Below are 20,949 nucleotides of genomic sequence, written 5' to 3'. Positions count from 1 at the left end.
TACCTCAGGACTCGCCCCACCAGGTTCAAGAACAGTTACTACCCCTCAACCATCAGTGTCTTGAACAAAACACTCATGTCACCACTGTTATATCGTTATTTCATGCTTGTTATTTATTGCTATTTATTTCTCTGCATTTACACAATTTGTTTACAGTTTATAGTTCCTCATATTTACAGTTCACAGTTACTGTTCTGTAGATTTGTTAAGATTGCCCGCAGAACAAGATTCTCGGGGTTGTCTGTGAGAATACATTTGAATTTGAACTTTGAACAATATGGTGACATATGCGCAGTGTGATAACAACTTACTTTGGATAAAATTTTGGCTTTGACAATATTTTTCCGTGATGCTCTTTTATCATGATCCAGTTCCAACATATTTCATCCAAAATTATAAAAAGATTATCCACACAAAAATATAGAAAATACAAACATGACATATTTATAAGATCGAAGAGCTAAATTACAATATGAATATTACTGTGTATAACACACTCAATTCCAGGGAATGGGGGAGTGGGTCACGTCCCTGGAAATCTCCCACTCCCCCCATTCTGTTTACAATGGTCGCAAGTTTTTCAGCCGCTCTGCTGATTGACAGCTCCCTCTGCCCCGCCTCCCCGGCTGCCGGGTCACTGTCACGTGACACGTTGTGATTGTTACCCCGTGACGCGCTGACGTCACAAAGCCCCACCTTTAGCGACGTCGTTTCCCGGGGAACGGGCCGTGGTGGGCGGTAAGTCCGGGGTGGTGGAGTCGGTCTCCACTTGTTGGGGTTTCGGCCTCTCCTCTTCCTGCCCGCGGAACAGTGAGTGTCTGTCAGCGCCTCACTGCACCGGCTCTCTGCCTCAGGTACAATATTTAAAACATATTTGCACAGTCACATGGATGGGAAAGGTTGAGAGGGATACGGGCCTAATGCAGGCAGATGGGCCGAGTTCAGGTCGACAACTTGGTCGGCGGGGATGAGTTGTACCGAAGGGACTGTTTCATTTCTGTATAAACCAGTGACTCTGTATTGGGAGTTAATTCCGGATGCCAGCTATTCTCTGTGTGAAATATTTACCCCTCAGATCCCCTTTGAATCCGTCTTTAAACAGTTTTGTCCTATTCTAATGAGAGGCAGTTCTTTGACTGTCGAGGCAAGCAGAACACACAACCCTGTCTACCTGTGATGCCACGTACAGGGAACTGTGTAACAATATTAGAGGCACATGCACAGGGGCTTCAGTGAGCAAGGCCCAGAGGGATATGAAACTAATGCAGGAAAGTGGGATTAGTACAGCTGTGCATGATGGGGAGCATAAATGTGATAGGCCAGAGGGTCTGTTTCTATCCAGTACAACCCTGACCACAGCAGTCCTCCACTGCAGTGGGGTTTGTCACCTTCATTCTCAACTGTGAGCTTGTTCCACTGAACCCCTTATCCTCTGAGAAGACATTTGCACCCTCCCACCGTGACCAAGCTATCAGCCATCTCTCCTAATATCACCCAGAGTACTTCACCAAATTCCCATATAAAACTATTGTTACTGGTGCATAGGGAATGACAGCATTTTGGTAGCCTTTTGAGGGGGTTGGTTCAGTATTTGACCATTAATTCCTTTGTACAACAACAATCCCATCATACTGGGTACTGAATGTTTTAGGTATGACCATCCTGAAGTTCTGTGTTTCAGGTTCCCATTGCACTTTCACTGTCAGTGATTTCTGCATGTCCATACTGACCATCGAGAATCTGTCTCCACTAACTCAGAACTTGGTCTGTCTTCTACCCTGCCTTGGTGATTCAAATGCTCATCCAGATGCTCCTTAAATACCAGCCTGCATCACCCCTTCAGACTGTGTTCCAGATTGTAACCTCCCTCTGGGGAGAAAGGAAACATAGAAAACCTACAGCACAATGCAGGCCCTTCCGCCCACAAAGTTGTGCCAAACATGTAGCTACCTTTGAAATTACTAGGGTTACCCATAGCCCTCTGTCTTTCTAAGCTCCGTGTATCTATCCAAACGTCTCTTAAAAGACCCTATCGTATCAGCCTCCACCACCATTGCTGGCAGCCTATTCCATACACTCACCACTCTCTGCATTTAAAATAAAGAGAAAAAAACAACTTAACCTGACATCTCCTCTGTACCTACTCCCAAGCACCTTAAACCTGTGCCCTCTTGTGGCAGCCATTTCAGCCCTGGGAAAAATCCTCTGACTATCCACAGAGTCAATGCTCTCATCATCTTATACACCTCTATCAGGTCACCTCTCATCCTCTGTCGCTCCAAGGAGAAAAGGCCGAGTTCATTCTACCTATTCTCATAAGGCATGCTCCCCAATCCAGGTAACATCCTTGTAATTCTCCTCTGCACCTTTCTGTGGTTTCCACATCCTTCCTGTAGTGAGGTGACCAGAACTGAGCACAGTTCTCCAAGTGGGTCTGACCAAGGTCCTATCGAGCTGCAACATTACCTCTCGGCTCCTAAGTTCAATTCCACGATTGATGAAGGCCAATGAAGCGTATGCCTTCTTTACCACATAGTCAACCTGCGCAGCTGCTTTGAACGTCCTATGGACTCTGACCCCAAGATCCCTCAGGTCCTCTACACTGCCTTGGTCTTACCATTAATACTATATGTTGTCATCATATTTGACCTACCAAAATGAACCACTTCACACTTATCTGGGTTGAACTCCATCTGCCACTTCTCAGCCCAGTTTTGCATCCTATCAATGTTCCGCTGTAACCTCTGACAGCCCTCCACACTATTCACAACACCCCCAACCTTTGTGTCATCAGCAAACTTACTAACCCATCCCTCCACTTCCTCATCCAGGTCATTTATAAAAATCACAAAAATTAAGGGTCCCAGAACAGATCCCTGAGGCACACCACTGGTCACCGACCTCCATGCAGAATATGACCCGTTTACAATCACTCTTTGCCTTCTGTGGGCAAGCCAGTTCTGGATCCGCAAAACATTGTCCCCTTTGATCCCATGCCTCCTTACTTTCTCAGTAAGCCTTGCATGGGGTACCTTATCAAATGCCTTGCTGAAATCCATATGCACTACATCTACTGCTCTCCCTTCATCAATGTGTTCAGTCACATGCTCAAAAAATTCAATCAGGCTCGTAAGGCACAACCTGCCCTTGACAAAGCCATGCTGACTATTCCTAATCATATTATACCTCTCCAAATGTTCATAAATCCTGCTTCTCACGATCTTCTTCATCAGCTTACCAACCACTGAAGTAAGACTCACTGGTCAATAATTTCCTGGGCTATCTCTACTCCCTTTCTTGAATGAGGGAACAACATCCTCAGTCCTCCGGAACCTCTCCTGTCCCCATTGATGATGCAAAGATCATCGCCAGAGGCTCAGCAATCTCCTCCCTCGCCTCCCGCAGTATCCTGGGGTACATATCATCTGGTCCTGGCCTCTTATCCAACCTGATGCTTTCCAAAAGCTCCAGCATATCCACTTTCTTAATATCTACATGCTCAAGCTTTTCAATCCGCTGCAAGTCATCCCTACAATCATCGAGATCCTTTTCTGTAGTGAATATTAAAGTAATGTATTCATTAAGTACCTCTGCTATTTCCTCCGGTTCCATACACACTTTCCCACTGTCACACTTGATAGGTCCTATTCTTTCACGTCTTATCCTCTTGCTCTTCACATACTTGTAGAATGCCTTGGGGTTTTCCTTAATCCTGCCTACCAAGGCCTTGTCATGGCCCCTTCTGGCACTGCTAATTTCCTTCTTAAGCTCCTTCCTGTTAGCCTGACAATCTTCTAGATCTCTAACAGTACCTAGCTCTCTTAACCTTATGTAAGCTTTTCTTTTCTTCATGACTAGATTTACTACAACCTTTGTACACCACGGTTCCTGTACCCTACCATAACTTCCCTGTCTCATTGGAACGTACCTATGCAGAACTTCACACGAATATCCCCTGAATGTTTGCCACATTTCTTCCGTACCTTTCCCTGAGAACATCTGTTCCCAATTTAAGCTTCCAAGTTTCTGCCTGATAGCCTCATAATTCCCCTTACTCCAATTAAACACTTTTCTAACTTGTCTGTTCCTATCTCTCCCAATGCTATTGTAAAGGAAATAGAATTATGATCACTATCTCTAAAATGCTGTCCTGCTGAGAGAACTGACACCTGACCAGGTTCATTTCCCAATACCAAATCAAGTACAGTCTCTCCTCTTGTAGGCTTATCTACACATTGTGTCAAGAAACCTTCCTGAACACACCTAACAAACTCCACCCTATCTAAACCCCTTGCTCGGGGAAGATGCCAATCAATATTTGGGAAATTAAAATCTCCTACCGCGACAACTCTGTTGTTATTACTCGTTTCCAGGATCTCTTTCCCTATCTGCTCCTCGATATCCCTGTTACTATTGGGTGGCCTATGAAAACCACCCAGTAGAGTAATTGACCCCTTCCTGTTCCTAACCTCCACCCACAGAGACTCTGTAGACAATCCTCCCATGACGTCCTCCTTTTCTGCAGGCATGACACTATCTCTGATCAACAGTACCACGCCCCCACCTCTTTTGCCTTCCTCTCTGTCCTTCCTGAAACATCTAAAACCTGGCACTTGAAGTAACCATTCCTGTCCCTGAGCCATCCAAGTCTTTGTAATGGCCACCACATCATAGCTCCAAGTAGTGATACATGCTCTAAGCTCATCCGCTTTGTTCACAATACTCCCTGCGTTAAAATAGACACATCTCAAACCGTTGGTCTGAGCACGTACCTTCTCTATCACTTGCCTGTCCTCCCTCACACACCATCTCCAAGCTTTCTCTATTTGTAAGCCAACCGCCTCTTCCCCAGTCTCTTCAGTTCGGTTCCCACCCCCCAATAGTTCTAGTTTAAACTCTCCCCAGTAGCAAACCTCCCTGCCAAGATATTGGTCCCTGTGGGATTCAAGTGCAACTCATCCTTTTTGTACAGGTCACAACTGCCCCAAAAGAGGTCCCAATGATCCAGAAATCCCAATCCCTGCCCCCTGCTTCAATCCCTGAGCCACTCATTTATCCTCCAGCTCATTCTATTCCTATACTCACTGTCCCGTGGCACAGGCAGTAATCTCGAGATTACTACCTTTGCTCTCCTGCTTCTTAACTTCCTTCCTAACTCCCTGTAGACTGTGTTCAGGACCTCCACCCTTTTCCTACCTATGTCAGTTGTACCATTATGTACCATGACGTCTGGCTGTTCTCTATTCCACTGCAGGATATTTTGGACGCGATCTGAAACTTCCTGGACCCTGGCATCTGGGAGGCAAATTACCATCCGTGTTTCTTTCCTGCATTCACAGAGTGCCTAACTAAAGAGTCCCCTATCACTACGGCCTTTCTCTTCCTTTCCCTACCCTTCTGAGCCACAGGGCCGGGCTCTGTGCCGGTGGCTCGGCTGCTGTTGCTTCCCCCAGGTAGACTGTCCCACCCTGCCCCCCCCAACAGTTCTCAAACAGGAGTACTTATTGTTCAGGGGGACAGCCACAGGGCTACTCTCTGGTACCTGACTCTTCCCCTTCCCTCTCCTGACTCTTAACCACTTGTCTGTCTCCTATGGTCCCGGTGTGATCACCCTTCTATCACCTCGTCGCTGTCCCTGACCAGACAAAGGTTAACGAGCTGCAACTCCCGTTCCCTAACGCGGTCCCTTAGGAGCCGCAGCTCAACACACCGGGTGTGGATATTCCCGTCCACGAAGCTGGGAGACTCCAGAACTTTCCACATCTGACACCGAGCACAGAACACTGGTGTCACACACATACTTCCTTTCCGCAATTAACGCAGGTAAACCTACCTCGCCTCATTATCACCTAAGCCAGTTGAGCCAAAGCCCTCTCACTCTGCTGCCCGCTGGATATGGCGCTCTTCTTTTTAACCTTTTCCCGCTCTACTGGCTGATGTCACGCGCCTGTGCAGTCTTGCCTCTCTTTACTCCGAGTAGTAAAATACCTTCGGTCTGGAAATACTGAGCCGTTCCACTCGCAGCCTTCTTGCTTTTCCTCATCCTCTTTAAACCACACATTTCTCTCGTTAAACTTTTGTTGCACACACCTCATAATTGTCTGCATTAAATTCCATCTGCCATTGTAACAGCTGGACAACGTCCCATGTCAATATTTGCTAGCCTTTCTTGCTGTCCACTGCACCCCTAATCTTGGTGTTATCTGCAAACTTGCTGATCCAGTTTACCACATTCTCATCCAGATTGTTAATACAGATGGAAAACAGCAATGGACCCAGCACTGGGAAGTTTAAACAGGACAGGATGTACACAGTGAATGACAGGTTCCTGAGAAGTGTTCATGAACAGAGACTTTGTGTGTTTCTGCCTCCACCACCTCCTCTGGCAGGTCATTCAGGAGACCATCACTGATCCTTATCCCTCTCAAACCCCCCTCCCATAATCAAGAACATCCACATTAGATATACCCAGTGAATTGGCCACAGCCGTCTGTGGGGATGAATTCAGAGTCAGAACCAGAATCAGGTTTATTACCACCGGCGTGTGTCATGAAATTTGTTAATGTAGCAACAGCAGTTCAATGCAGTACATGATAATATAGAAAGAATAAATAAATTACAGTATGTGTGTGTATGGATATGTTTATTTTGTAGATTGAAAACAGTGCAAAAACAGAAATAACATATATAGAATACATCTAGAGCAGTTTTGTCTGTTTTAAATTGAGAAATCAAATGTCTTCAAACTCCTTATGAAACATATCTGCTGTCATGCCTTCATTTTACTGTAGCTGCATCGATATGTTGGGACCAGGTTAGATCCTCGGAGATATTGATATCCAGGAACTTGAAATTGTTCACTCTCTCCACTTCTGATCCCTCTATGAGGATTGGTTTGTGTTCCCTCATCTTACCTTTCCTTCAATCAGCTCTTTTGTCGCACTGACATTAAGCACAAGGTTGTTGCTGCGACACCACTCAACTAGCTGGTATATCTTGCTCCTGTAAGTCCTCTCCTCTCCATCTGAGATTGTACCAGCAATGGTTGTATCCAGCATATTTATGGACGGCTTTTGAGCTACGCTTAGTCGCACAGTCATGGGTAGAGGGGGAGTGGAGCAGTCGGCTAAGCACAATCCCTGAGGTGCACCAGTGTCAGTGTTGATTGTCAGCAAGGAGGAGATATTAATTTGAATTTGAATTGACTTTATTTCTTGTATCCTTCATGTACATGAGTAAAAATCTTTGTTACATCTCCGTCTAAATGTGCAATTTACAATCATAGTAATTTATATTAATTTATAATAAATAGAACAGCCAGTGTAACATAGAAATACACTCAAATCAGTGTGAGTTAATCAGTCTGATGGCCTGGTGGAAGAAGCTGTCCCGGAGCCTGTGTGTCCTGGCTTTTATGCTGCGGTCCTGTTTCCCGGATGGTTGCAGCTGGAATACATCGTGGTTGGAGTGACTCAGGTCCCCAGTGATCCTTCAGGCCCTTTTCTCACACCTTTTGTTGTAAGTGTCCTCAGTCATGGGAAGTTCACAACTACAGATACACTGGGCTGTCTGCACCACTCTCTGCAGAGTCCTGCGATTAACGGAGATGCAGTTCCCATACCAGGCAGTGATGCAGCCATTCAGGATGTTCTCAATTTTGCCCCTGTAGAAAGTTCTTAGGATTTGGGGGCTCATAGCAAACTTCCTCACCCGTCTGAGGTGAAAGCGGCGCTGTTGTGCCTTTTTCACCACTCAGCTGGTGTGTGCAGACTGCGTGAAATCCTCGGGTATGCTGATGCTGAGGAACTTAAAGCTGTTTACCGTCTCAACCCCAGATCCACTGATGTCAATAGGGGTTAGCCCGTCTCCATTAATCCGCACAGATTGTGGTGTCCCGGTTAGGAAGTCGAGGTGCGAGTTGCAGAGAGACCAGGTTCTGCAGTTTATTAATCAGGACTGTGGGATTGGTGGTATTAAACACTGAGCTATAGTCAATGAACAACATCCTGTCACAGGCTGTGCAGATGCACTACCCCTTGGTATGGAAGTTTTACCTGATCTTTGTTCTAACAGGATGTCCTAGTATTCTGAGGCTGTGCCCTGTGATCCCAGACTGCCCCGCTATCGGAAACATCCTCCCCACTCCATTGTAGGTCTTTCTATTTTTGATAAGTTTCAATGAGATTTCCTCATTCTTCTAAAGTCTAGCAAGTACAGGCCGAGAGCCAGCAAACAATCCTTGTGCATTAACCCTTTTATTGCCAGGATCATTCTTGTGAACCTCCTGTGAACACGTACCTTTTTAGAGAAGGGGCCCAAAACAGTTCACAATACCAAGTGTGATCGGACCAATGCCTTATAAACTCTGAGCATTACATCCTCGCTTTTGTGTTGTAGTCTTCTTGAAATGAATGCTGACGTTGCATTTGATTTCCTTACCACCAAATCAACTGGCAAGTTTATCATTAGGAAATCCTGCACATCGGAGACGTGCCTGACCCCAGTACCCGGGAGGGGGCACCCCACCGTGGCATCTCTCTTGCTGCCACAGAATCTCCTGCACATCCCCTGTACTGTGAGTCTGTTGTCATCACTGCTGTGATTGACCTTTCCTCCCGTGGAGCATCAGACCGGGGTGTCAGTATCACTGACGTGACGGGCTGCTGTTCTCTGGTTTGTCATCCTCCCAGGGGTATCCAAAGGAGTGTACTTGTTGCTGAGGGTCACAGCCACAGGGAGACATTGCACTGTCTGTCTCTTCCCCTTTCCAGTCATGGTAGTCACCAAACTATTTGCAGCCTGACCTCAGGTTTGACCAACCCACTGAATCTCTGGTCTCAGCATCCCGGAAACTCTGGGTCTGTCCATCTCCAGCACCATTCCCACTTCTAGTGGTCACCCTCATGCATTAATCCTTTTATTGCCAGGATCATTTGTGGCACCTTGTCAAAGAAAGCCTTTTGAAAGTCCAAATATATGACATCAGTGCATCCCCTTTATCCATCCTGCATGTAATCTCCTCAAAGTATTCCAACAGGTTCATCAGGCAAGACTTTCCCTTAAGGAAACCGTGCTGACTTTGTCCTTTCTTGTCCTGTGTTTCCAATACTCTTCAATAATTGACTCCGGTATCTTCCCAACCACTGAGGTCAGTCTAACTGGTCTATATTTCCCTTTCTGCTGCCTTGCTTTGTTATATGCCTTCCCTTTTGGTTTTACATTAGCTTTGATTTCCTTGTCAGCCGCGGTTGTACTATTTTGCCATTTGAGTATTTATTTGTTTTTGGAATACATTCATCCTGCACCTCCCTCATTCTCCCCAGAAACTGTTACTTCTCTGCTGCCATCCCTGCCAGCATCTCCTTCCAATTTATTTTAGCCAACTCTTCTCTCAAACCACTGTAACTGCCTTTACTCCACTGAAACACTGCTGTGTCAGACTGTACTTTCTCCCTGTCCAATTTCAAGCTGAACTCAATGATACTGAGATCACTGCCTCCTAAGGGTTCTTTTACCTTCAGCTCCCTAATCACCTCCAGTTTATTCAATAACACACAATCCAGTATAGCTGTTCCCCTAGTAGCCCAATGACAAACTGCTCTAAAAAGCCATCTGTTCAGCATTCAGCAAACTCACTCTCTTCAGATCTATTTCCAACCTGATTTTCCCAATCGACCTGCATGTTAAAATCTCCCATGACTCTGATGAAATCTCCCCTTCCACAACATTGCCCTTTTGACCTGCCTTTTCTATTTCCTGTTGTAATCTGTGGTCCACATACCAGCAACTGTTGGGAGGCCTGTAAACAACTACCATCAAAGTCTTTTTTACACTTGCAGTTTTTAAATTCAACTCACAATGATTCAACATCTTCCGATCCTGTGTCACATCTTTCTACTGATTTGTTACCATTCTTTACCAGCAGAGCCATGCCATCCCCATTGTCTACCTTCCTATCCCTCTGATACGTGTAACCTGGGGCATTTAGCTCCGAACTAGAAACATCCTTCAGCCGTGATTTAGTGATGGTCACAACATTAAACATGACAATCTGTAATAGGGCAATAAGATTATCCACCTTATTTCTTACACTCCGTGTATTGAGATATAACAGTTTGAGTTCTGCATTTGCTACCCTTATTGATTCTGCATTCCTCATGCACTGATGCTCATCCTGCTGGCTGCAGTTATGTCCTGTCATCTGCCTGCCCTTCCTGACAGTGTGACTGCATGCGATCTTTGCTTTTTTACCATCTGTCCTATCCTGCATCCTTTCACACCAGTTCCCATGCTCCTGCCAAATTAATTTAAACCCTCCCCAACCGCTCTAACAAACCAGCAGTATGCCCACAAGAAAACTGATCTCAGGGTTGTATATGGTGACAGAAATGTATTTTGATAATACATTTACTTTCAGCTTTGAACTTTGTAGTAGAGAGCTGGGTGTTGTACTGGTCTGTGTCCTCACTGGCCGGTGTTGTGCTCTGGCAGCTCAGTGTACTTGGTATATAGTGTCAGTGTTTCGACAGAAGTGTGTCCTTATTACACAATTGATCTTGTTCATCCTGGAGTTTGGTAGATTCACTGGCGACCAGAGTGATTTTTTTCAGACTATTATTGGGCGGAGAATCATTCAGTGATCGTCGAGACTATTTGACCCATCAAATTTATACCAACTCCTGCTACAACATTTCCACAATCCCATTCCCCACTGTACCCACAGCTCTGCAGGTCATTTCCCCTGAAGGACTTGTCTAATTCCTCTCAGAACATGGTTGTTCCTGCCACCACTCTGTTGAGTCCCATATTTCCCAAGGTGAAGTCAAGAATGTCCCTCTCCCTGGTGGACGACATATTGTTTCAGGAAACCTTCCTGAACACAAATAATGCTCCATCCAAGCCTCGGTGCAAGGGAGTCCCAGTTACTCTGGGGAGGTTATTCACTCACCAAATCTACTCTGTAGTTTTTACATCAGTCCATAACCTGCCGACATATCTGTTCCTCTCTTACTGGCTGTTGTGAGGCTTCCAGTATAATCCTAGCACGGAGATTGCTCCTTTCTTATTCCTGAACTCTACCCACATTGTCTGACTGGAGGAGCCTCCAGGGTGACCTCGACCTTGTGACATTCTGCCTGATCAGCCGTACAGATCCCCAACCTCATTCACCTCCCTCTGGACTGTCTGAATCATCTGAATCCTGGAATGTTTCACTACCAGTCTTGCCCTTCTCTCAGCTGGATCTCTGTAAACACAAAATACTCTGCGGATGCTGGGGTCAAAACGAAAAGTCACTGTTTTGGGCCGGAACTGTAATACCTTTTTTATTTATTTCCTCGCTAGCAGGTGGCACTGGGATTATCCCCACCCCCACCACAGAGTTTCTACTTAACTTTTCCTCAACTCCCTAAGTTCTTTTTGCAGGACTTGTCTCTTTTGTTAGAGCCAATATGGACCACGACCTCTGGCTGCTCACCCTGCCCTTTCAGAATGGCCTGTACTTTTTCAGTTCCATCCTCGACCCTGGTACCAGGGAGGTAATGCATCATCCTGCAGTCTGTCTCCTTACCACAGATACACCTGTCTGTGACCCCGGCTAAAGACTCCCCTGTCACTGAGGCTCACCGAGGACACAGAACAGTACAGCACAGGAACAGACCCTTCTTCCCATGATGTCTGTGCTGAACACGATGCCAAATGAAACTAAATCTCTTCTGCCTGCTTATAATTCATGTGCTTAAATTCTCTGAATATTCATGGACTTGTCTAAAACCCTGTTAAATGTCATTATCATATCTGCTTCCACCACTCCCCAAGGCAGCCCATACCCGGCCCTCACCACTCTCTGTACAAAAACAGAAATCTTACCTGCCCTAACGTCCACCTTTAAATTTTCACCCTGGCATTTTAAAGCTGCACCTTCTCATATTTGATATTTCTACCCTGGCAAAATGATTCTGCCTGTTTACCTTGTCTACACCTCTCATAGTTTTATAAACTTCTGTCAGGTCTCCCCTCAGTCTCCTTCACTCCAGGGAAGACAGTCCCAGTCGGTCTGATCTTTCCTTGTAACTCAAGCCCCGCAGTCCAGGTAACATTCCTGTGAATTGTTTCTGCACCTTTCCAGCTTAATCACATCCTTCCTCTCATGTGACCAGAACTGCACAGGGTACTCCTGGTGTGGTGTCATTATTGATATGTACAACTGTAATGTGATGACCCAACTCCTCTCATAGCCTTTGCCGATGAAGACAAGCATGTCGTGTTCCTTCTTCACCACCGTGTCTACCTGTGTTGGCACTTTCAGGGAATTATGCATCTGTGCCCCAGGTTTCTCTTTCATCAACACTCCTCAGGACCCTCCATTCAATGGGTACATCCTGACTTGCTTTAACTTCCCAAAATCCATCATTGTGCACTTGTCTGTCACGGTAACAACACTTCTCTGTTTCTCTGCACCAACACCCCAGCAGTAAATGTCAATGAACCATTCACCTCTGAACCTTGGTCATATATGGTTTTATGAACCACTCACTGCTCCCGTCTCTATTTTGTTGTGTAGTTCAGCATCTTGACCCCTCTCTATTTCTCTCGTTTACAATTTATCTCCACATAAATCACAGTCTGACTTTTGATTCCTCCTACCATTCTACATGCCATCACACTTCACCACATTAAACTCCATTTACCAAGTATTCTACTCACCAGCTTCTTCTTATCCTGTTGGAGAGATGAAATGTCCAATCACATCATGTCCCCCACCACATTCCCTGTCATTGACCTCCCTCCTCTGGGTCATTAATATCAATAATAAATCATTGTCGATCCAGAACTGGTCACTGGGACACTCCACTAGTAATATCATCCCAGTCTGAAACAGACCTGTTATTCTGTCTCAGTATGGTAACCAGTCTTCAGTCAGTATTAACACACTTCCTTCCCAGTACTGAGCTCTGGTCTTGTGCACCAGCCTTACATGTGGCACCTTGGCAAATGGCTCCTGAAAATCCAAAAACACCGCTTCTCCAACTTCCCCTGTAAAGTCTCAAATCTCTGGTATGTTTGTCAAACATGACTGAACGTTCAGCAACCCAGGTTACAGGGTCTAAGACCAGGTTCCAGATGGACAGGGTGGTGAAGAGGCTTTTGGAACACTGGCCTTCAGTCAGGGCACCGAATATAGAAGCTGGGATGAAATGTTGCAGTTGTCCAACACGTTGGTTTGGCCGCATTTCGCAAATAGTGTTTAGTTTTAGTGACCCTGCTGTCTGACAGACACCATTAAGCTGGGAAGAGAGCAGAGGAGGTTTACGAGGATGTTGCTGGATCTTGAAGGACTGATTTGTGGAAAGCGTTTTGGTCAATTTTCCCTGGAATGTTGGAGAATGAGTAATGATATTGCAGAGGTGTAAAAAAATAATAAGGGGCCTGAGTTGGGTCAAAGATAACAATCATTTTGCCAGTGTTGGGGAATCAAGAACTGGAGGGCATTGGTTTAAGATGAGATTTAATAGGAACCTGAAGGGCAACTTTTCCAGTTGGTGGTGGTGAGGGGGTTACAGACCACGAGCTCAGATGGAAACTTTGGTCATCGTGGACAATTTAAGCTGAAGGTCTTGTTTCTGTGCTGTGTGAATCTGACTGTAAACCCTGTTGACTTAGTTCAATGACATTAAACTTTTCGAAATGATTTGCTATTTCTTGATAGATTATCGACTCCAGTACCTGAAGTGAAGTTAACAGGACTACAGTTACCTTCCACCATTCTTCAACAATGGTTTTCAACTAACTGGGACCTTTCTGTAACAGTGAGTTTTGACAGACTTCAATGTCTCTCCTTTCTCTCCAGACTTTAGTGCAGGTCGTTGGGACCTGGTAATGTTTGCTTTTAGTCCCATTAGTTTCTCCCTGGAGACGGCGGTTGTTACACATTATGGCACAATATTGAAATGTCACCATCAGATATCTGTGGGATGTTTTCTGTGTCCCCACTGTGAACACTAACTCCTTGTCGGTCTGATGGTCTGATGTTCAGTGCAGACTGGCAATCCTGCGACACCGCTGGTGCTTGACTCCATCGGTCTCCGCTGTTGCTCTGGAATCATCAGCTCCTGCATGGGCAACTGCTTGCTTCACGTATCGTACTTCCCCGACTTGCTTTACGTTTTGTACGTCCCCGACTTGCTTTACGTTTCGTACGTCCCCGACTTACTTTACGTATCGTACGTCCCCGACTTGCTTTACGTTTCGTACGTCCCCGACTTGCTTTACGTATCGTACGTCCCCGACTTGCTTTACGTTTCGTACGTCCCCGACTTGCTTTACGTTTCGTACGTCCCCGACTTGCTTTACGTTTCGTACGTCCCCGACTTGCTTTACGTATCGTACGTCCCCGACTTGCTTTACGTTTCGTACGTCCCCGACTTGCTTTACGTTTCGTACGTCCCCGACTTGCTTTACGTTTCGTACGTCCCCGACTTGCTTTACGTTTCGTACGTCGCCGACTTGCTTTACGTTTCGTACGTCGCCGACTTGCTTTACGTTTCGTACGTCGCCGACTTGCTTTACGTTTCGTACGTCCCCGACTTGCTTTACGTTTCGTACGTCCCTGACTTGCTTTACGTTTTGTACTTCCCCGACTTGCATATCGATTTCCACAGCTAGGGCGCAATATCCATGGTCGACCCTGACCAGCGGAGAGCCATCACCAACATGTTTGCATGTGGCCTCCTCTACTGCTACGACGAAGCCAAGTACAGGTTAGCCAAACAACACCTCATATTCTGACTGTGCAGCCTCCAATCTTGATAGAATGAACATTGATTTCTACCAATTCCGGATATCACTACACTCTGTTTCCCTCACCCCCACTTCTTTTCCCCCATTCTGATACCATTTAACCCCTTCACCTCTCTTCACACACCCTCATGACCTGGCCATCAACTCTGTCTGGTTCTCCACCTCCTTCGTGTCATCCCATGGTCCAAAGTTCTCTCCTATTGGATTCCTTTCTCTTCATCGCTTTGCCTTTTCTGCCTGTCACCCAGCTCCTCAGATCATCATCCCTCCACAAACCACACGTTCCCTAAGGATGAGCTGTACCTAATGCAATCTGCAAGAGAACTGAGACTTCAGAAAAGATTTGTTTTCCAGCAAGACAATGACTGCGAGCTTAAAACCAAAGCTGCACAGGAATGCCTTAAGACAACACAGTTCATGTCCTGGTGTGGCCAAGTCAGAGTCCAGACCTCAATCTGTGGCTGGACTTGAAAAGGGCTGTTCACTCATAAACTCTGTGCATTCTGACAGACCTTGAGCAGTTTTGTAAGGAAGAATGGGAAAAATTGCAGTGTCCAGATGTGCAAAGCTGATAGTGACCTATCCACATAGACTCATGGTTGTAATTGCTGCCAACGGTCCATCGACTAAATACTGACTTGAAGGAGGTGAATACACCTACCTGCACAGGGTCCATTCCCTGTACGTTATATTACATGACACCCTTACTCTTATGTTTAACACCCTGACCAGTGGAAACCAGCATTCTGCACACCTTATCCCGCTGTGTAGCCACATTCAGTGAACTATGTGCCTGGATCCCAAGATCACTCTTTACACCAATGCTGTGAAGGGGTCAGACATTAACATTATACTTTCTTCTTTCATTTGACCTCCCAAACTGCAACGCCACATTCCCTCCCAGATTAAATTCCTTCTGCAGCTACTCTGCATATCTGTTTGTGATCTGTATCCCACTGTGTGCATTGATCAATATCTACACTGTCCACAATTCCACCTATCTTGCTGTCACCTGTAGACTTGTAAACCGCCCATCAACATTTTCATCCAAACATCGATATATATCAGAAACAACATAATTCCCAGCATCAATCCTTGTGGATCACCACTGCTCACAGACTTCCAGCCCTACTTAGCCTTCTATGAGAAAGCCATTTCTGAATTGAAATTGCAATTTATATTGAATCCCACTGCTCTTTTTCAAATGCCTTACTGAGGTTTATGCGGATCATGTCCACAGCCTTGCCCTCATCAAGCACCAAGATGTTGGGTCTCATTCTTTTCACATTATATGTCAATGATTTGGATGATGGAATTCATGAATTTATTGCAAAATTTGCAGATGATATGAAGAGACAGGTGGAGGTGCAGGTATTTTTGAGGAAATAGGGAAGGACAGACAGATGAAGAGAATGGGCAAAGAAGTGGCAGATGGAATACAGAATTGGGAAGTGTATGGTCATGCACTTTGGTTGAAGAAATAGTAGGGTTGATTATTTTCTAAATGGAGAGAAGATACAAAAAATTGAGGTACAAAGGGATTTGGGAGTCATTGTGCAGGATTCTCTACAGGCTAATTTGCAGGTTGGGTCTCTGCTGAGAAAGGCAACTGTGATGTTAGCATTCATTTCAAGAGGACTGGAATATAAAAACAAGACTGTAATGTTGAGACTTTATGAAGTACTGGCAAAGTCTCACTTGGAGTATTGGGAGCAGTTTTGGGCCCTGTATGGAAGGATGAGCTGAAACTGGATGGGTTTCAAACGAGATTCTCTGAAATGATTCCAGGATCAAACAGCTTGTCATATGAAGAACATTTCATGGCTCTGGGCCTTTTATTCACTGGAATTGAGAACAATGAGGGATGACTAATTGAAACCTATCACTGTGATAAAGTTGATGTGGAGAGGATGGGAGTGTCTAAGACCAGAGGACACAGCCGCAGAATAGAGGAGCATCCTTTTAGAATGGAGATGAGGAGGAATTTCTTTAGAGAGAGTGGTGAATCTGTGGAATTCGTTGTCACAGGCAGCAGCTGTGGAGGCCAAGGTATATTTAAGGTAGAGATCGATAGATTCTTGATTGGTCAGAGCATGAAGGGACACATGGAGAAGGCAGGAGATTGGGGCTGAGAGGAAAATTGGATCAGCCACAATGAAATGTCAGAGCAGACTCGATGGGCCAAATGGTCTAATTCTTCTCCTATACCTTAGTCTCTGTCATCACCTCACAAACCTCGAGCAACTTTGTCAAGCATGATCTGCCCACACAAAACCATGCTGATTGTCCCTACGCAGGCCATGCCTTTGCAAATGTGCATAAATCCTGTACCTCAATATTTAACTCTGACCTGGTGGTCTTTAAACAACTCCCACATGTGGCTGCTCCCAATCAATGCCCCTTGGCTTCTGTCTTACTACGTCCTAACTTGCCCTCCTGCAATTTAGTACCTTCTTACAAGATCTAATTTTATTCTTACTCATAACTAAGAAAAATATAAGATCCCAAAATTTTCACTGAGTCTTGGCTGTCTCCTGGTCTGGTTCATTTCCCAAAACTAATTCCCACATGTTCTCAACTCTGGTTGGGCTCGACATAATGTTTCAAAATTTCCTCAGATTCACTAAAGAAATCTTGCGCTTCTTAGTATTGAGCAAATTCCAGTGAATTCTAGGGAAGATAAAGTCCCCCCACTGGTTATTGTGGGGCCAGTGCAAACATCCCAGCAGTGTAACTGCAGATTGCCTCTGTAAATGAACCTTCCAGTTTGCAGTGACATTCCCAGTGGGGTAACCTCTGCATCTTTTAACCCCCCCTCCCTCCCCCACTCACATGTAAAACAATCAAACCCAGGAATGTTGAGCTGCCAGCCCTGTCCGTCCGACAACATAAAACTCCTAATGTTGAAATAAACTCATTTCAGCCCAGCAATCCCACCATGTTTATTAGCCTGACATTGGCTCTCGTTCTTTTCAGACTGTCTTGTCAGACATACATTCTCCCACTTGCTACTCCAGTTCAAACTCTGCCAAGTGACACCATCAAACCTCCTGGTGAAGGTATTGGTTCAAATGCAAATGGTCTTGTTTGTCCCGGTCTCCCAGCTGCCTGGACCACCCATGAATCCATGAATCTGAAAACCTCCCTCCTGCATCAGTTCCTCAGCAACATATTAAACTGCGCGAAATATCGATTTCTCACCACACTAGCGCATGGTTTTGGTCACAATTCCGCGATTACAATCCTGGAAGTCCTGCTTTTTTTTAACCTAGTTCTCTAAAACCACTGTATAGGACTTAACATCCCTGCTCATTTAAACCCTTCCGTGTAGCACGAAGAAGGCTCCCCGGAAACATATTGGCTCCCCTCCTCCTTGGACCCGTCTCTCGTTTCCCTTGAGACCCAAAGATCCTTGTACCTGAAGAACCACCCACCTCGCACCAGCTCCTCAGCCACCCCTTTACCTGGGCTTTAGAAGGCGCCAGAAGCGCGGTCTATATATCTGGTTATGTATCCTGTTCCTGTATGTGACCAGTCTTTCATTTCCCTGACGACCCAGAGGAACAATTGTTCTAATGAATCAACCCTCTCATCACTGGAAGTGACTGCACCCTCGCCCACCAACTGCTGTGTGTGAGGGCGCTGACACTGGTCATGGGGCCGGGAGGGACAGACCGAGGTCCTCGGGGATTTGTAGAATGGAAAAGCACTTCCTTTAATTTAAAGCAGGAGAATCGGCAAATTCCCAGAAAACCCATAGTATGTACGTGGTGTGTGAGGGAGTTTTGTTTTTCGCTGGAGCGCTTTGTGTCGGATGAATCGTTGGAAATTGGCGGTTGTGGTAAAGTGAAGGCGGAGCTGGACGATGAGAGGCCGCTCTCGGCTCTGTCCGTCACTCTGACTCTGTCTCCTCCCCTCCCCGCCTCTGTCTCTCTGCGCGTTTCTCGGGCAGGTCGGGGCGCTGTGTATAAAAGGAGATAGCAGCAGGCAGTTTGTCAGTGAGCAGCGACTTGAGTGAAGCAGCATCATGTCTGGCAGAGGGAAAGGAGGCAAAGGACTGGGCAAAGGCGGAGCCAAGCGGCACCGTAAAGTGCTCCGTGATAACATCCAGGGCATCACCAAACCGGCCATCCGCCGTCTGGCTCGCCGTGGCGGCGTCAAGCGGATCTCGGGTCTGATCTACGAGGAGACCCGCGGGGTGCTGAAGGTTTTCCTGGAGAATGTGATCCGGGATGCGGTCACCTACACTGAACACGCCAAGCGCAAGACGGTGACTGCCATGGATGTGGTGTACGCTCTGAAACGCCAGGGCCGCACTCTCTATGGCTTCGGCGGCTGAAAAACTCCCACTTCCTCCCGAGCACAAAACAAAGGCTCTTCTAAGAGCCACCCACCGCCTCACAGACGGAGCCGTATCCACAGACTTTTAATTATTTTTTATCGATACGTTCAGTTCAGTTGCATTTGAAACAGATTGATCGATTCTGCTTGAAACATACTGCAATTTTGCCTTTCCAGTCAGTGATTACCGCAAAACCTGCATTAGGATCGATTTTAATCCTCTATCAGTTTCGAACAGAAATCAGTTCACTCGTTTAGAGAACGATTCTGCAGTTGTGAATTTAAATCTTAACTGAGGAAATTAGATATTAAATTTATTAAACGAAACTGAATTTGTATAATTCGTCATACAATTAATTGTAAATAAAATGTAATCAAGCACCGTTGCTGGATGGTCTTCAATTGCCAGGCGATTTTAAATTAATCCGGCGCCAATCACTCTGCATGAATGAAGTCCGACCGCTCGGCAAATTTTTATTTGTCGTAAATTTTTATTTGCCGCCAGCCTACAGGAAATGAATCAACCAATCGCAGTAAGGAACCTTAATAGACACCTGGTTCAGCCAATCAGAGGTGATGGGCAGACCCTTTCCAAAAGTATAAAATCCTGTCCCGAAGCACGCTTCGTCTATCTTGTTCCTGTATTTCAGCCCGTGTTGTCGGTTCTGAAGGAGAATGGCCCGCACCAAGCAGACAGCGCGTAAATCGACCGGAGGGAAAGCTCCTCGCAAACAGTTGGCGACCAAAGCGGCGCGGAAGAGCGCTCCAGCCACCGGCGGAGTGAAGAAGCCTCATCGCTACCGGCCTGGCACCGTGGCTCTGCGGGAGATCCGGCGCTACCAGAAATCCACCGAGCTGCTCATCCGCAAACTTCCCTTCCAGCGCCTGGTGCGGGAGATCGCTCAGGACTTCAAAACCGATCTGCGGTTCCAGAGCTCGGCCGTCATGGCCCTACAGGAGGCCAGCGAGGCTTACCTGGTCGGGCTGTTTGAGGACACTAACCTGTGCGCCATCCACGCCAAGCGAGTCACCATCATGCCCAAGGACATCCAGTTGGCCCGCCGCATCCGCGGGGAGCGCGCCTGAACCCAGCCTCCACAACAAGCACAAGAAAAGGCTCTTTTAAGAGCCACTACCACAGCAAAGGAAAGGGCTGTCGCTTGCTGATTATTGTAGTGACGATCTGCCTTCCTGATGGGGTTGTTCGGTTTTGCATTAAGTGACCGCAATCATCAGCTGTTCTGTGCCGACAGGTTAATTCAGCGAGAGACAGGAGATGAACGCGCTCCCTCCCTGTCAGGGTCTCACCTGGCCCTTCACTTCTCCCACAAACCTGGCATGTACAACTGCTGCGGCTGTTACCGTTTTGTTTGCTTTCGACATGCCCGGCTGTCCTTGCAGTGGGAGCATGCGGTCGCAATGGGTACAGTGGGAGATTTCCGAGAGCGGTAATTATATATTTTTGATTTTATTCTTGTAAATGTTGTGTAAATAAACTTTTGTAGCTGGTACCTGATTGAAGGTCAGTCGGCAAAGTCGCCGGGAAGGTTATCATATATCTTCCCCCTGCAGTCCATCCCCAGAGACAGATCTCTCTCTCAAGACGCCCCCTCCCCTCTCACATGGGTTTCAGCAGTTCCCAATCAACTCAGCTGAATCGGGCTTTGGGATGCGAGGTGCGGAATCTCAGTCACGCTGTCCTGGAGCGGGAGAAGGAACTGGGCCTGCAGACCACCCCACCGGTCTCACTCTCTCTCACACACACACAACCCGAGTGAAACGCAGCGTTTCACTTCAAATCTGGGACGT

At 46.3% G+C, this 20,949-nt stretch overlaps 2 protein-coding genes across 2 annotated transcripts in view; one reads left to right on the top strand and one right to left on the bottom strand.

Annotated features, from left to right (window-relative positions):
- The window catches only part of LOC140189114 (uncharacterized), a 1,124,305-nt gene that overhangs the window by 1,092,150 nt on the left and 11,206 nt on the right, over positions 1 to 20,949 (bottom strand). The window lies entirely within an intron of this gene.
- LOC140189115 (histone H3) lies at positions 719 to 20,409 on the top strand. The gene is made up of 3 exons (XM_072245821.1): positions 719 to 854; positions 13,709 to 13,808; positions 19,791 to 20,409. The coding sequence occupies exon 3, from the start codon at positions 19,816 to 19,818 to the stop codon at positions 20,224 to 20,226; it is 411 nt and encodes a 136-aa protein (XP_072101922.1). The 5' UTR covers positions 719 to 854; positions 13,709 to 13,808; positions 19,791 to 19,815; the 3' UTR covers positions 20,227 to 20,409.

This window comes from Mobula birostris, chromosome 28 (genome assembly GCF_030028105.1).
Source record: "Mobula birostris isolate sMobBir1 chromosome 28, sMobBir1.hap1, whole genome shotgun sequence".
NCBI lineage: Eukaryota > Metazoa > Chordata > Chondrichthyes > Myliobatiformes > Myliobatidae > Mobula > Mobula birostris.
This window is presented reverse-complemented; position numbering and strand designations above follow the sequence as displayed.

Coding starts and splice junctions, on each gene's coding strand:
- LOC140189115 (XM_072245821.1), top strand. CDS start 19,816: ATGGCCCGCACCAAGCAGACAGCGCGTAAATCGACCGGAGGGAAAGCT.